General features: G+C 41.0%; 1 protein-coding gene across 2 annotated transcripts in view; it reads right to left on the bottom strand.

Annotated features, from left to right (window-relative positions):
• Window positions 1-7,663: 7,663 nt before the first annotated feature.
• Window positions 7,664-15,985, bottom strand: part of LSAMP (limbic system associated membrane protein) — a 1,037,990-nt gene continuing 1,029,668 nt past the window's right edge. For both annotated transcript variants that reach the window (XM_073577086.1, XM_073577085.1), the window contains one exon: window positions 7,664-11,845. In XM_073577086.1, coding sequence (XP_073433187.1) covers window positions 11,748-11,845 — 98 coding nt within the window. In that variant the 3' untranslated portion in view covers window positions 7,664-11,747. The remainder of the gene's footprint in view (window positions 11,846-15,985) is intronic.

The following is a 15,985-nucleotide window of genomic DNA, read 5'->3' on the forward strand; positions in this document are numbered from 1 at the left end:
CGTGTAGAGGATGAAGGAATCTGCATATGGCGCAGTAAGGAGTCAAGTAAGGACTTTGGACAGTTGAGCATAATGTTTTTTTTTACTTATTTTAACCCATTCCCAGCCCTCAATAGAATCCGGTAAGATGTCAGTCGTCTGGACGCCGTCTTGTTGTGTTTCTTTAAATTAAATCCTGAAACTTTTGAAAAAAATCCAAGTTTTATTATTTCTGAATTAATTTGCCTATCTCTGCAAGGGACCATTACTGATCATCGTCTCATTGTTGTCTATTTATTTTTCACCCATAAACGGCGTCACTCTTGTCCATAGACAATGTTTGGCCTTGTAGCTCAACATCATTAGAGTAAGTGTGAATAGCAGACATAGTATCTGGACAAGTCTGGTAGATGTTCTGTAAGTAAAAATGTGAGAGCATTTCTCTAATTCCAAACAGCCTTATTAAATATTCAGCAGTCAGCATCATTAACACAGGAGGAGGAATCGGCCAATTGGAGACCAGGATTTTATTTTTTTTGTTGACACCACTGATTTTTTGAATTATAGTTATTTTGTGTTACACGTTTTAAAATTTAGAAATATTTTATTTTGTCAAGTTTTTTTACTTTTCTTTCCTAAAGTTGTTAAAAGTTTTGTTTTTTTTCATTTAATTAGAGAAATTATAAACAATAGAAGCAATTAATTACCCTAAAACTAAAAGGGTTAGTGATCTTCATCCAAATGCAGAAAACTTGAAATAGTACCAAGGAAATATCAGTCATGGCCACTATGTCCATAATTTCCATAGAGGTGAATAGGAGTTACTGAAAAAAAAAATCAAAATTGCCCTAAGCCTTCATTTAACCCTCTTTATTCTAGCAGAAACACAAGTAGCAGAAAAAAACTAAAAGGATTGAACTGAGGTTGCTCTGTGGGAGAATTTGCCTTTAGAATTGTTAATTACATTGACTATGTCAGAAGACGAATCCAAATGGAACTTTTCACGGGTTCAGCAGCTACAGATGTTTCATCTTTAATTTTTCACAAATCTTATAAAAATCTCAAATTTCCCACAATGCAAATTCAATACATTATCACTAAAATGCTTACAAAATCCTCAATGCACCGTAATTCACATCACAACCACCAAGTGGCAAAATAGACACATAGAAAATAAACATCTCCTGACAGAGTATCACAAAATCCTATTTTGTTTTGTTTTCAAAGATGATCATCTTGAGCCACAAGATATACCAAGACTGGAGGAAAGGTAAAGAAGAACACGTGTGAAATATATAAATGGGCAATATAGATGTGTAAAATATTGTGCTAAATGCTTACTTATGCTGTCATACAAGTTAGAGTGGCCTGCTACATTACATGATGGAATAGGTTGTGTATTAATGAAATTATAACCAATGGCATGTGATATAACCAGTAGTTATTTGCAAGGATTAGAATTACCAAGCTCACTATATAACCAAAGGCATAACAAGGCGAGAAGGAGGAGAGCCCACCGTCACTAGCGCATATTTCAGATGGAGGTGCCTCTAACATGTATTGCAGAACTAATATCTTCCAGGCCATTACATTGCAAAGCACGCTGCCGCCAATCAGAGGTCAGCAGCTGACGTCGTCATGCAAGTCACTGGTAATGACATCATGGACTGCCTGCTGCTTGCACCCTAAAATCGGCTGTTAGCTTCAACGCTGGCTACAGAAGATGATGCTGCACGGCGTGGGAGCGGAGGAAGGTGAGTAGAATCGTTTTATTTTTTTTTTAGATAAATAACAGTGGCATATACCGGGATGGGAGACATACATACCAGGTACCAGGATGGGTGAGATATACACCAGGATGGTTCCAAGATGGGGACTTATATACCAGGATGGGCCCAGATGGGGACATATATACCAAGATGGGCCCAGACGGGAGATATACAGTATAAAACAGGATGGGCCCAGATGGGAGACATATATACCAGGATGGGCCGAGGATGGGAGACATATATACCAGGATTTGCGATATATATTCCAGGATGGGCCCAGGATGGGAGACATACTATACATACTAGGTACCAGGATAGGCGAGATATACACCAGGATGGTTCCAAGATGGGGACTTATATAAAAGGATGGTTCCAAGATGGGGGCACAGACACTGGAATGGACTCAGGATGGGAGACATACATACCAGAAAGGGCCCAGATGGGGACCTATATACTAGGATGGTTCCAGGATGGGGACATATATATCGGGATGGTTCCAAGATGGGGAAATATATACTGGGCTGGACTCAGGATGGGAGACATATATACCAGGATTGGCGATATGTATACCAAATTGGGCCCAGATGGGAGACATATATACCTGGATAGGGGACATATATACCAGGGAGGGGCACAAGATGGGGGAAATGTACCAGGATGGACCTAGGACGGGGAACATATAAACCTAGAAGGGGTCCAGGATAGGGTACATTACTACAGTATTGGGGACATTACTATATGATGATGGAGGGAGGATAACACATATGTTTTTAATTTATAGGATTTAGAATGTTAAAAGGACCCATATATCTGACCAACATATGGGCTCAGGTCCAAATTTTGCACTGGGGCCCATCGGACTCTAGTTACGCCACTCTATATAATCGTAGCATGTTGCGCAGTACTACTCTATTTGCACAGTACAGCTATTTTATTCCATAGTGTGTGATTGGCTGCCCTGCACAGGCAGTGACGGGGTACAGGCTGAGGCTACCACAGTAATGTCATGTGGCTTGACAATTGCTATATCAGTAACAAACGCAAATTCTGTAACAGGTTCTCACTCCTTATCGTGGCACATGTAGTACCAGGCACCAGAGCTCCTGTATGACCGGTACCGCTGCACCACCATCCCCATATCACTATGATGAATTACAACTAGTGAGGAGCGAGCGTAAGGTGTTATCATGCTCGTGTGCTAATAGAGTATCTCCTGCGTGCTCGAATACTATGTTCTAGTCCCCGCAGCTGCATGTCTCACCGCTGATCAACAGCTACAACACATGTAGGAATTGACTAGGAAACATGCAATCTATGCATGTGTTGCAGCTGCTGAATAGCCATGGAGACATGCAGCTGCGGGGACTAGAACATAGTATTCGAGCACGCAGGGGATACTCTATCAGCTCATGAGCACGCTCGCTCATCACTACTTACAACTTCATTGCAACATAACGTGTTAATATCAGATGCAAAATTGTTAAATCCATCTAAATCAAACCATAGACGTAGCCGGGTAACATTGTATCTCTTCCCATTAAAGTTCCCCACAAGCATTGCTTGGTTTTACTTGATTGGATATTGAGGTCATTGAAATGTCAAAGTGCAAATATGTTCTACAATTGTGTCGCCCGCACAGTGTGAATTACAGCCAAGCAGCTGAGATTATTCTGACCTTGGTCGGCCTCCAGTAGACCGAGCTCGTTATTATCCACTCAGTTCAGCACTTTGATTATAGTAGGCTTAGGAAACAATGTCTCCGATTTTTCTCGAGTTTCTGTTCTTTGTTCTCCGCTGTAATTGTAAATGTATCTTTGATAAAGACTGGAACTCGTTTCTTTTTAAAAGTTTAAATGCTAGAACTGGGAGATAAATGCATTTACTACCGAATAATCCTGGACCTATGAAAAGATTCAATGCATGTGACACCTATAGGTGCATTTTTTTAAAAAAAATTAGATGCGTGTATTTTTGGCTTAAAAATATTTTTTTTCATTTAAAGGGATTGTCCAGCCTTAGGCTACAAGAAAGCAGACTTGTGAATCCTCACATTGTACGCGCGGCGTACTGGGAAGATTTTCCAGTGTCTGTGCGGTTTGCATACTTCCAGCCACATTCCAACTAGACATTTGCATTGAGTGAGGCCGAGCATGTCTAGTTGGCCTGTGACTGCATGTATGAAACTTGCATACTTGCAGGCACGCACCTGCTGCTTCCATCGTCACAGCACACAGTCTTCACGATGTGAGGATTCACAAGTCTGCAAGCACATAGAGTAATTGCAGACTTTGTAGCCTAAAGCCTGACAACCTTTTTTTAACTTTCATTACAAATTTTGGATGGTTTAGTCTTTACAGGCACTTTGTTTCACTTCACATAAATGGTTGCAGAATGAGTCAACTGAGAATCCATCAGTGAACTATTCTAATGGTAGGGTTTAAAACTCTTAACTGACCTCTTTTTTTAAGCAAACAAAACACTTCCCTTGCTGATTTATGTGTTGATCAAAGCTGAGCTTTACTTTAAAGTGGTCAGAAAACAGCAAATAGAAGCTAGGAAGAAAGATAAGAGTGATAAACCATGCTGTAAGCGCAAACTCACTGACAGGTTCTCAGTAAACTTATTCTGCAGCCAGTTATGTGGCATGAAACAGAAAGTTTGTAAAAGATAAAACATCCAAACCTTTTAGGAAAGACAATTAAAAAAAAAAGTGATTTTCAGCCAAAAAAATACAATCATTTGGGTAAAGCAATTTTTCACTGAAGGTGTCCATAGTCTTTAGGGTTTATTTTAAGATTTTGCTTTTATTAAATCATTTCTAACTTTGAGCAGAAATCTCCAGCGCCTCGTTCAGAAGTCGGGAGGTTTTTTGTTGCATTGATTGTGGTGGCACCAGAACTCTAAATCCTGCGAGACCCCCTGTCTCATAGGAGGAGGCTAATATTAAAAAATAGATGTGATATGTGTAGATTCCGCATCAGGTATTGAGAGATTTAAGAAGGTCTTATGGCTTATTTACAAGTAATGCCAGAAACACTGGGAGACGTTGGATTTACCTTTGGGACCCCATTTCTTCCAGCAGAATGAGGGTCTTGCCACCCCTGAGTTTCTGAGTCAGCTGCTGGCCACCGTATCTAGGCAGGGGATGAATGGAGAGATGGCAATGCCTTCACTACGTTCATAGAACTTCATAAAACTCCATAGAAGTGAAAAGGGAGAGCGACCATACGGATATTTACGTCTCCTTTCATTCTCCACCTGGATGAACGTCCAACAGGACCTCGATTTTGGAGGTCTGTTATGAATGAGTCACTGGAGGAGTAAAAAACAAAAATACAAGCTAAGTCCAGAAAACCGGAGAGGTTGGTAGCTAGTGGATTGCAGACCCCTGATCCTATTCACAACAACTAGCAGTAGCCGTGGAGCGTGCCTACGGTGGTCCTAGACACCTCGATCACAGCCGGAGAACTAAATAAACCTAAAGAAAGTAAGGGGAAATCTAAACTGCCCCAGAGCAGACCCCAAAGCAATAGACAGCCCCCAACATGTATTGACGGTGAAAACAGATGAAAACACAAACACAGACAGAAAGACAGGCTGAGCAAACGATGGGGCCCTCACTAACTAGATAGAACAGGACAGAAAAGCAACTGTCTGCAATCATGCAAAAACCCTGCCAAAAATAATGTCCAACACATCTGATAGAAAAGGCCCTGAAGTCACTAGACTTCAAAATCATTATATCAGCACTCCGGTATATTCTGAAAACAGAGCAAAGAGATCAACTGATCAGAGACAAAAATGAAGTTCAGCCAGTCCCAACCAGGGCTGGCTGAACACAAACACTAAGTAAACCAGACAAAATCTCATGGAAAAATAGCAGAGCAAAAACTTAGCTTTAGTAGACAGGACTAAACTGGAGGCCAGAGCTCAGAGCAGAGAGGATCACCAGCAACCCAGCAGGGCATCGGCGGCCTTATATCCACTCAGAGATTCCAGATGTCCAATCACACTCCACCTGTTCAGATGACAGGTTTTTCCCATCCAAATCAATTTCACTACCTAGGGAGTTCATCGGACATCAAAGGTGAAGGAGAAAATGAGCTCATAACAGAGGCCAGTGTGGATCCTTTCAGTGAAGTCTATGCTGATTGTTATCATTTGGTGAAACACAAGACATTTACTCTGCTTTTTGCTTCCAGAAAATGTCTCCAAACTTTAGAATCCTCCAATCATTCATGGGCCGTTCTCCACTTTCGAGGTTTCATTCACAACTTGACCCCAATTTTAAAACCTACAGAATTACCTTCATGTTTTATTCCTCTATCACTTTCTATTCCACCTAAATTATAGAGTTCACCTATAAAACCCTAAGAAATTCCTGGGGTTTATTCATTGTCTCATCCATAAAAAAAAGAAAAGATAAAATAAAATAAGTTATAACACTATGTATTTTTGGACATTTCAGATTTTTTTTCCAGTATTTGTTGGAGGTGGAACAAATGCTGATTCAGAGTGAAGAGAAACATGCCGGAATTAAATTCTATGTCTATAAGAGGGAGAACAGCTTCCAAAGTTTTCAAGAATGTGCTGAGAAAAGTTTTAGCTGTTTGGTAACAAAAAAAGTTATAAACATACGTCGTTGTTACGTGTCCATCCCTGTGGTCTAGTGGACATCCCCCATCGGCTCACATTGAGTGGAGGTCTTGGCGGAATACAATGTTTCTAATTCCAGCTACCACGGTCATAAACAAGGTCCCGGTAAGGCATCAATACTTCTTTTCATCAATGTTAGAACAGTATAAGAGGTGAACGGAGGATTTTGTCTTCTGGGATTTTTTTTTTAAAAGAAAGTCCACATAAAATAATCTTTTACAGGAGTTATCCCTTTTAAAAGATTGGCTCAAAGACTCAAGAACCCCAAACAGATTTACTCATCTACTCGACGTCCCGCGCTGGCTCTCCACCTCCTCCAAGTCTTTGTCGGTAGAACTGGTGATATCACAACTACACCACTGCAGGCAATCACTCATGTCATCTATATGATTGCTTTAGACGTAACGTGACCACTGCAGCTGATCAGCAAAGATCTAAGCAGCGGTGGAGACACATATCACTGAACCATTGAGCAGGGGGTTGGACACAATGACTCTGGAGGTCCCCTCCAACTCCAACATTCTAGGATTCTGTGACGGTAAATTCTAAGGTTTTTTTTTATTCTGAGTCTATGGAATGGTTGCACTCCTTTAATAAGTGAGTTATATAAAGTGGAGACACCTATACCATGGCGGTATTTTGAGTCCTATCAGACAGTGATTTAAAGGGATTGATCCCAAGGACAGGTAGACAAAATGATACCCATTGTAGCTCGAGATCACTACGATCAGCTGATCACAGGGCACAGAGCAAGAACACCACAGTGCCGTACACTCTGCAGTGGTCGTTCTTGGGTGCTGCATCTCAGCTCACATTAGTAGCTTAGCTGATGTATCCAAAAACTACCGCTACACAATGCATAGAACTACGGAGCTAGCTGATTTATTGGGTTAGAAGGTGTTGGATACCCAATGATCTGAATTTGATGACCCATCCAAAAGTCTTAGTCTTGGAAAACCCTTATGCAGAGAATTATTTCTTTGAAATTTTGTAGAAAAAATAAAACATTTCCAGATGTCATGTTACAAAGGAATTAACAGCACTACTTCACTGAAGAAAATATACTTACTACGATGCAATATGCAGGCACTATATGGCGGCACGCAGAGTGACTCTACAATACAGGACCATATTCTTCTTGCAATGTGCCCCCATAAATGCGCCCCCCCCGTCATTTTTTTTATGTCTGCACATTTGTAGGTGTAGTCGCAAGGTGATGACGATCGGATGGTTATAATTAATTACATCACTCACTACTCTTTGATTAAAACAATACCATTTACTGGAGATTATGGCAGAATAAGTATTACTCATCATGAATCAGATTATATAGAAAGAATATTCAGATTACATTATTGGGAATACTTTGTAACATTTCTCTCGATGAGTGATTCCATTCGCAAACGAGATACAGATGACGTTATTCGGAGAATGTGCAAAACAGAATTTTCCCAAAGTGGACCCCAATCAAATCACTATTAAAAGGGCAGGAGGGGAGTGACCTATGGATACAGTGGGTGGATAATTCTATTTCTTATTGTACAACTGTTCGGGAACCATTTGCCATAGAGAACGGGGGCGGGGGTGGATTTTATGACAGTACAGTTTCCGGGGGTCACATTGGGGACATATTTTAGCTCCCATATTACAACCGAAACACCTGGACCCAAGTGGTTCCAAAAACTATTAGTCTTATGTGATCTATCCAAGACAAAACTTGAAAGAAGCCGTTTTTTATTATCAGGATGGGCCGATGATCTAATGTGTATGGGGGATACATGACCCTCTATCCAAACTGTCAATGTCTGGGGAAGAAAAGACCAGAAATGTTGGACATGAGGAGGTACCTCAGTGCCATAAGGGGGGAGTCAAGAGAGCATGTGAATGGTTGTGTTGGGAGAGATTTGATGATTATTCTAAATGTATGACCCCATTAATAGTGATTGATTTGATCTCTTTATGATCAATGGTGGTCCAGTTCCTTAGATCCACACTAATCCTGAGAATAAGGAGGATGTCTCTCGGTTTAGCATCTGGACATTTGTTTTTTTTTTTCCTGCCAGCCCCAATCACTTGAATGGGTTCTTCATGCTTGCGTTTAGCTGGGAAACCAATCGCATGGGTCCTAATGTAAAACCATCACTTTAAAAGATGTAAATAGCCCTAGAAAATTAGCTCAGTGGAACCGCGGGGAAAGGTCCAAGTGTTGATGCCGTAATACAGAAGCTAAGATGTAGTCATAATATTATCATCCGAAAAACTGTCCCCACTCATGAACTTCTATAAATATTGGCCATTGGTTGAAGTTTTGGGTGAAGAATGGCATGAAACATACATTTACCAAGAAATAACTCTTTGACAAAGCACACGGTCGTGGTGCCTCCCTTATAGGACCCAACCACAGGGGAACCATACGCATAATCATTTTAAGCAATGCTTCATTATAATGTCACTTCAAAGGCACTACATACTGAATATAGACCAAAAACTCATTTCCCACGGTCCTCGAAACTAGTGGATTATAGAGATGACATCAACTTTATTCAATGACAGTTCTACAGCGCAGGAGATAGAATGAGTCTCGAAAGTAAACCCACCTTCTACAATTAACATTTGTTCCTTCATGCACCGTAAAAGAAAAGGAAAAAACACACGTTTCACAATAGTTACATAGATTTCATGTGTCTCTAATGTGCGATGTTGACAATTCAGACCTGGCGAGTTGACGTAAATACACAACCAGGAAAACGGGATGGAGGAAGGACTACTGTGTCTTATCGGATCGATCAGATCAGATCTGGTTTCACCAACAGATCCATCATCGGGAAAAAAAAATTGGGCAAAATCCATTAGATGGTTTTTTTTTTTATTATATGTTCTTGAGAAGTAGAAGAAAGAAAATTGCCATAAAGATTCCCCCACTGTTTTTAATGGACCAACATGGGTCGAAAGGGAATAACTGAATGGATTGATTTGTTTCACAACTGTAAATCTTTGTCTTGTAGCAGATACTGCCAAAAAGATTTCTGCACCGTAATTGATAGATGTGGTGGTGATGATGATAAAATGAAATAGTCCTTTATAGGAAAAGTGATGTAGATTAGGGACTATTCCAAGAAAAGTCCAAGCTCTGTCTACCCAATAAGCCATGACTCAACCGGCCACTATCTATGTCCTACTTCCTACTAAAAGGGCAAAAAATAGACAAAAGGTATCATAAAAGTCTCTCTAACTCTTCCCAAAGAGTTCATGGAAATTATGGGGCGAGGTGAATTAATTAGATGCTTGTTTAATCCTTATGGCATTGCTCAAATTACTTCAATTTTGACCACCATTGATCAGGAAAGGGCCACCATTGACCATGACTGTGAAAAGTAAGGTTAATTCTGGGAACTATCTTCTTTATGAAGTCGGCTTGGGATCTAAAGTACTTTGATCACCCAAGGAGTGGACGAGTCACTTAACTGGACACCAATGATATCAAGAAGTACTTCATGGTGTCCAAAACTATAGGGTTCAATAAGAAATTCTGCGATCAATATAGAATATATAACTTGTTGAGAGGATTAAACCATCATCTGCCATGAATGTCTACCAGAAGGACACAAAAAAGTCAAGTTTTGCTACATCATGAAAAACAAAACTCCATGTCAAGAGCTGACTCAATGGGCCACCAACTGTGTCCTTTACCCTAAAAAATATCATCTCTACATTACCATACAAATTCTACATAATCAAAAAAAAAGCTTCGGTAGGAAATATGGGCAATCTTGACCTCAGTGTATCATATTTCCGTCATTTAGTGATTGTTTAGCCCACCATCTATAACTCATATAATGAAGACTCCATCACACCCGGATCGATATGTGTCATCGGTAAATCACATCACCACCTCAAGTCAAGACAAGTTTTTTGCTCTTCCTACCAGTCTGTGGTATGAAAATGATTTTTGTTTTTTTCCACGAAAACAAACCCTGTAAAACCAATATGTTATCGACATCCCATTAACCGGTATGCAGAGTCAATAGCTGCTCCTCTAATTTTCAAGTGATTTCCCTAAATTTCGTGGTACATGAGTGTGGATGGTCGTTGGTGATCTGCAAGGTCCTAAGTGCATGGTTGACTGATAAAGCACCCTGGTGGGAACAAGAGCAATTATTATACAATTTATACCCTATGGCTATTGGTTGGATGCTCTCCTAGTGCCTATAGGCTCCTTACCCTATCATGCAAAAAAGTATTTAATAGTGCGGCAATTGGCTTCTCTATGAACAAAACCCTGTTTGCTTTGATATGTGTTAGTGTCCCTACGGCAAGCTTTGCACACACTCACGCACACACACGAAAAGCAGGCAAGAAAAGCAGTCCCTGTAAGATTTGAGCCCGAAAAGAGTTTTAAACCCTTTGCCCCTATATAGCATTTTTTTTTTTAAATTCTGGCTGTGCGCTGGTGAACTTGGTTCAAATTCTCCGGTTGTCTCTAAAATCGAGAAAAAAAGGGAAACAGATTAAACTTTTGAGCGCAAAACCCAACAAATAGAAGGAGGTTGTGCCTTTCGCGACGATGGGATTTAGAGGCAAAGGGATTAAAGACGGACGCTCAACTTGTGGAGAAGGTAGATGTCACATGGAGGACACCAGTGGTGAAGACCTCGGAAAGATCAAAATTTACAAAACTAATCTATATATATCTTCTAATAGTCATGTGTCCTTAGTAGGGTCAGGAGTGGTTGCCCGAAGTGTCTACAAAAATCAAACCCAAATGTGGTAGCACGTCCTATAGGTAGTGAGGTCGTCAACGTAAAACGGCGTGTCCTCCAGAGTGCACCATCTACTGGACCACGTGGTCGAGCCGATGCTAGAACCTGTTTGTGGTAGGAGGAACTCAAAAAAAAAAAAGTTTCCTACTCCAAAAAGGCTGAGGGACACCAGAAAACCAGGGTAAAATCTTATCATTAACAATAGTCCATCGGGAATGAGCGAGAGAGAGAGGCTGGAAACACCAGAGATAAGACAATTACATGAAAAAGAATTTCAAACTGAGAAACGTAAAAGACAGGAAAATTAAAAAACAAAATTTTTACAACATTTCAATGTTCTCAGCGTTAATTGGTTCTTGACACAGATTTCAGTCCCTTCGTCTTGCATGTTGTTTGGGTTTCTTGTAGAATTTTCTGGTCTTCTTGGTATTTATAGGTTTTATTTTTCCCCAATGTATATTTTTCCATTGTTTCCCAACACGCTTCGTGAAGGAAACAGTCCCGTCTCTCTCTCCTCCTCTCCCATATTACTTTTTTTTCTGTATTTTCTTTTTTTTTTCTTTCTTGTATATATGTATTTTTATTAACATTTGCAAATTATGCAGAAGAGGGAAAGAGCCATAAGCCAGATGGAAGCAGCCAGGCTGGTGGCTCCATTGTCTGCTATCACCGTCCCAGGTCCTGTTAGAAAGACAAAAGAAAGAAGGTCGTCAGCACTTTTCCTAAAGCCTCCTTGTCTAATGCTTACGGTGATAGTCACAGCTCACCTCCTCATCCTTTCTGCACAATGAATTCTGTACAAGTCACAAAGCATGATGGCCACAATAGTTTCCATAGACTTTTATAGATGATAGTCACAGCTCCCCTCCACCCACTTCCTGAACAAAGACCTCGGACAGATAACAGAGCATGCCCACAACACTCCTAATAATTTGAAAATGTGATGGTCACTGCTCCCCTCCACTCACTCACTAATAAAAGTTACAGCTGCACAGATCACAGTGCACACTCACAGCAATCCTAAAAATGATGTAGGTGATGGTCACAGTTCTCCTCCTCTTACTACCACTGCACAGGTAACAGAGCATGCCCACAATACTATTCTAAAAATTGCATGGACGATGGTTACAGCTCCCCTCCCCTCACTCCCGACAAAAAATTACATCTGCATAAATCATAGATCATGTCCACAACACCCACCCATCAAAGTCCGCAAGTGATGGTCACAGTTTTCTTCCTACTACTACTTGATTTATGACCTCTGTACAGGTAACATTGCATGCCCACAACACTTCCCCATTGAACTCTATAGGTGATGGTCACAAGTTTTCATCCTCCTACAACTTGATCAATGACCTCTGTACAGGTGACAGAGCATGTCCACAACACTTCCCCATTGAAGTCTATAGGTGATGGTCACAAGTTTTCTTCCTCCTACTACTTGATCAATGACCTCTGTACAGGTGACAGAGCATGCCCACAACACTTCCCCATTGAAGTCTATAGGTGAAGGTCACAGTTCCCCTTCCTCCTTCTACCTGATTAGTGACCTCTGTACAGGTGACAGAGCATGCCCACAACACTTCCCCATTGAAGTCTATAGGTGATGGTCACAGTTTTCTTCCTCCTACTACTTGATCAATGACCTCTGTACAGGTGACAGAGCATGCCCACAACACTTCCCCATTGAAGTCTATAGGTGAAGGTCACAGTTCCCCTTCCTCCTTCTACCTGATTAGTGACCTCTGTACAGGTGACAGAGCATGTCCACAACACTTCCCCATTGAAGTCTATAGGTGATGGGCACAGTTCCTTCTACCTGATTAGTGACCTCTGTACAGGTGACAGAGCATGTCCACAACACTTCCCCATTGAAGTCTATAGGTGATGGTCACAAGTTTTCTTCCTCCTACTACTTGATCAATGACCTCTGTACAGGTGACAGAGCTTGTCCACAACACTTCCCCATTGAAGTCTATAGGTGAAGGTCACAGTTCCCCCTCCTTCTACCTGATTAGTGACCTCTGTACAGGTGACAGAGCATGCCCACAACACTTCCCCATTGAAGTCTATAGGTGAAGGTCACAGTTCCCCCTCCTTCTACCTGATTAGTGACCTCTGTACAGGTGACAGAGCATGCCCACAACACTCTCCTAAATAAGTCAATGGAAGACGGAGACCGCTTACATGCTCTCTCCCTGCATAATAATCTCTCCCCAGATTACGGAGCGTGCCCACAACACCCTACCATAGTAGTCAATGAGTTCAAGTTCAGAAGAAGTAAATGATTCATCTTAGGCAATGTGGCCGACACCATAATCAAATGCAAAATATCAAAACAAATAAATCAATGATCATAAAATAAAAACAAATGAAAAATAGGTTCCAACATCAGATTCTAATTTCTTAAACATATTTCTTTGATGCATTCCCTGTAAAGAACTTTCCCAATGTGGAAAGAAACAGCCCATCACCAACTACTGGGACCCCAACAATCCTGAGGATGGGCACCGGTGACAGGCTGTAAATGGCACGCCGCGCTACAAGTGACCATGTCATTACCACTTTATAAAAAAAGACAGGTGGCAAAGAACAAGGACAAAAACGCTGACGAAAACATGGCAATTTTGCAAAAGACTGCAATTTTTGAGATCACCCTTAAATTGGCCAATCTCGAGTAAGTGATTGATCGCGGAGAGGAGCGTCACATTTGCACATCTGTCTGGTCAGCGCTCCTCTCATGTCAATCAGGGGAACAGATCTGGAGTCGCTCTCCAGGGTCCTGTTTATCAGCCTCATCCAATCAATGGGATCAATGACAGGAGACGTGGTTACTTGGAAATGGGATTGGGGGGGTTGAATGAACAGAGAGACGGCGGAGAAGTAAATTCTGGAGATTGTAGAATAAAGGCGGCAAGTAAAGTCCGATATTACATCGCAGCCACAGATCTGATGATCGCCCCGATACGCCCCGATCACATAAAGTAAATGTAACAATCCTCCTGTTACCAAATATCAGCTGAGAAGTGTCAGATCGTGTGATATATGTGTGTGCGTGTGTCCAGTCTGCCTCATGATGATGTGTATGGCTCATATCATGTCTTTTACGTCTTTGCCTCTAAGTACACAGATACGTTCTCAGTGGTTAGTTACATTTCTTCTTGGCTAAACATTTCCCAAGGTAAGTAGTACGAAATTATCTGTATACATGAGGAATAACACTATTTATAACTTGTATGTTACTTTTTTCACCAGTTTTCCCTTTTTTCAGGCTCTGGGGAGAGGTAAACACTTACTAGAAAGCAGTAGCTTGGCAGACATTATACAGCAGTACTGAAAAGTGTAGCTGTGAATTCAGCTCTATCTTTATATAAATCACCTACTAGAAAGAAGCAGCATACAAGAGATTATAGAGTGAATCCAGTACTGTGGTGAGACAAAGCATTTACTAGAAAGCAGCAGCATAGAGGACATTACATGACATTAACGGAGTAGCGTAGCTATGAATCCAGTTCTTTCTTGATATAAAACAATTACCAGATAGCAATAACACAGAAGAAATTATACAACAGTAGTAAGCAGTATTGCTGTGAATCTGTTTCTTGATATGAAATATTTACTAGAAAGCAGCAGCATGGAGGAGATTTTACAGCAGTACTGAGCAGTGAAGCTGTGAAGTCAGCACTCCAGTGAGATAAATTAGTTACTAGAAACTAGTAGCATGGAGACCATTATACAGCAGTAGTAAGCAGTGTAGCTGTGAATCTAGTTCTATCTTGATATAAAACACTTATAAAACAGTAAAAAAGCAGCAGCATGAAAGATATTATATGTCAGTAACTGGGATAAACACTTACTAGAAAGCATCAGCATGGTGGACATTATATATCAATACTGATCAGTGCAACTTTAAGAACATAACTGGGATGAGATGTAACATAAAGCTGCAGCACAGGTGTTAGTCACCTGTCCCAGCTGCATTGCGAGACCTTGCTGCCTTTCTCCTATGGCCCGGCTGCCACTGTATTATTCCATGCCGGAGTTACTCTGGTAACCCAGCAAACACCCTAACATCACCACCTAAAGCATTCCAAGACAGTTTCAAGCACCTACCAGCTGCCTATTCAGAAAAAGTATAGCACCTCGCTACCAAATTATTTTGAAGGGGTTAGCTTGATCCAACCTACAAGACTGCTCCAGGCAGCTAGCAGATTATCTTCCTGGCAACTACCGCCTGCTTTTCAGCATCTTACTCTACTTCCTGGCCCAGACCTGAGAATACTTAGCTCTGCTGATTCAAACTACAAGTAACTGGTCTTTTCTGCTATCAATGTAACTGATTGCATATACAGTTGCCTCTATTGTAAACCATATCCCTGCTGCAAGTACTTGATTAGATAAACATCCCTACTATTAACTATATCCCTGCTGCAAGTTCCTGATTGCATATACATCTCTGCTGTTAACCATATCCCTGCTGCAGGTACATGATTGCATGTACACCTCTGCTGTTTACCATATTTCTGCTGCAAGTTCCTGATTGCACATACATCTCTTCTATTAACTATATCTCTGCTGCAAGTTTCATTTTGCAAATACTTTTCTGCTGTTCCTATATGTGACTGCTCTCCAGCAGCATCTAGTGCTTCCATCTTCATATGCCAGTCTGCCATCCTGCACTTTCTGCTGTATTGTTACTCGCTGATCTATATGCCATCCTTTTAGGCTATAGCATCAACTCCAGTCTTTGCTGCTCATGCTGACCTAAGGCTTAGCGAATGCATCTCCCCATGTGAGTTTATAACAACAGGTCTGTATGTG

This window comes from Dendrobates tinctorius, unplaced genomic scaffold (assembly GCF_039654945.1).
Source record: "Dendrobates tinctorius isolate UK_male_01 unplaced genomic scaffold, ASM3965494v1 ptg000054l, whole genome shotgun sequence".
Classification (NCBI taxonomy): domain Eukaryota; kingdom Metazoa; phylum Chordata; class Amphibia; order Anura; family Dendrobatidae; genus Dendrobates; species Dendrobates tinctorius.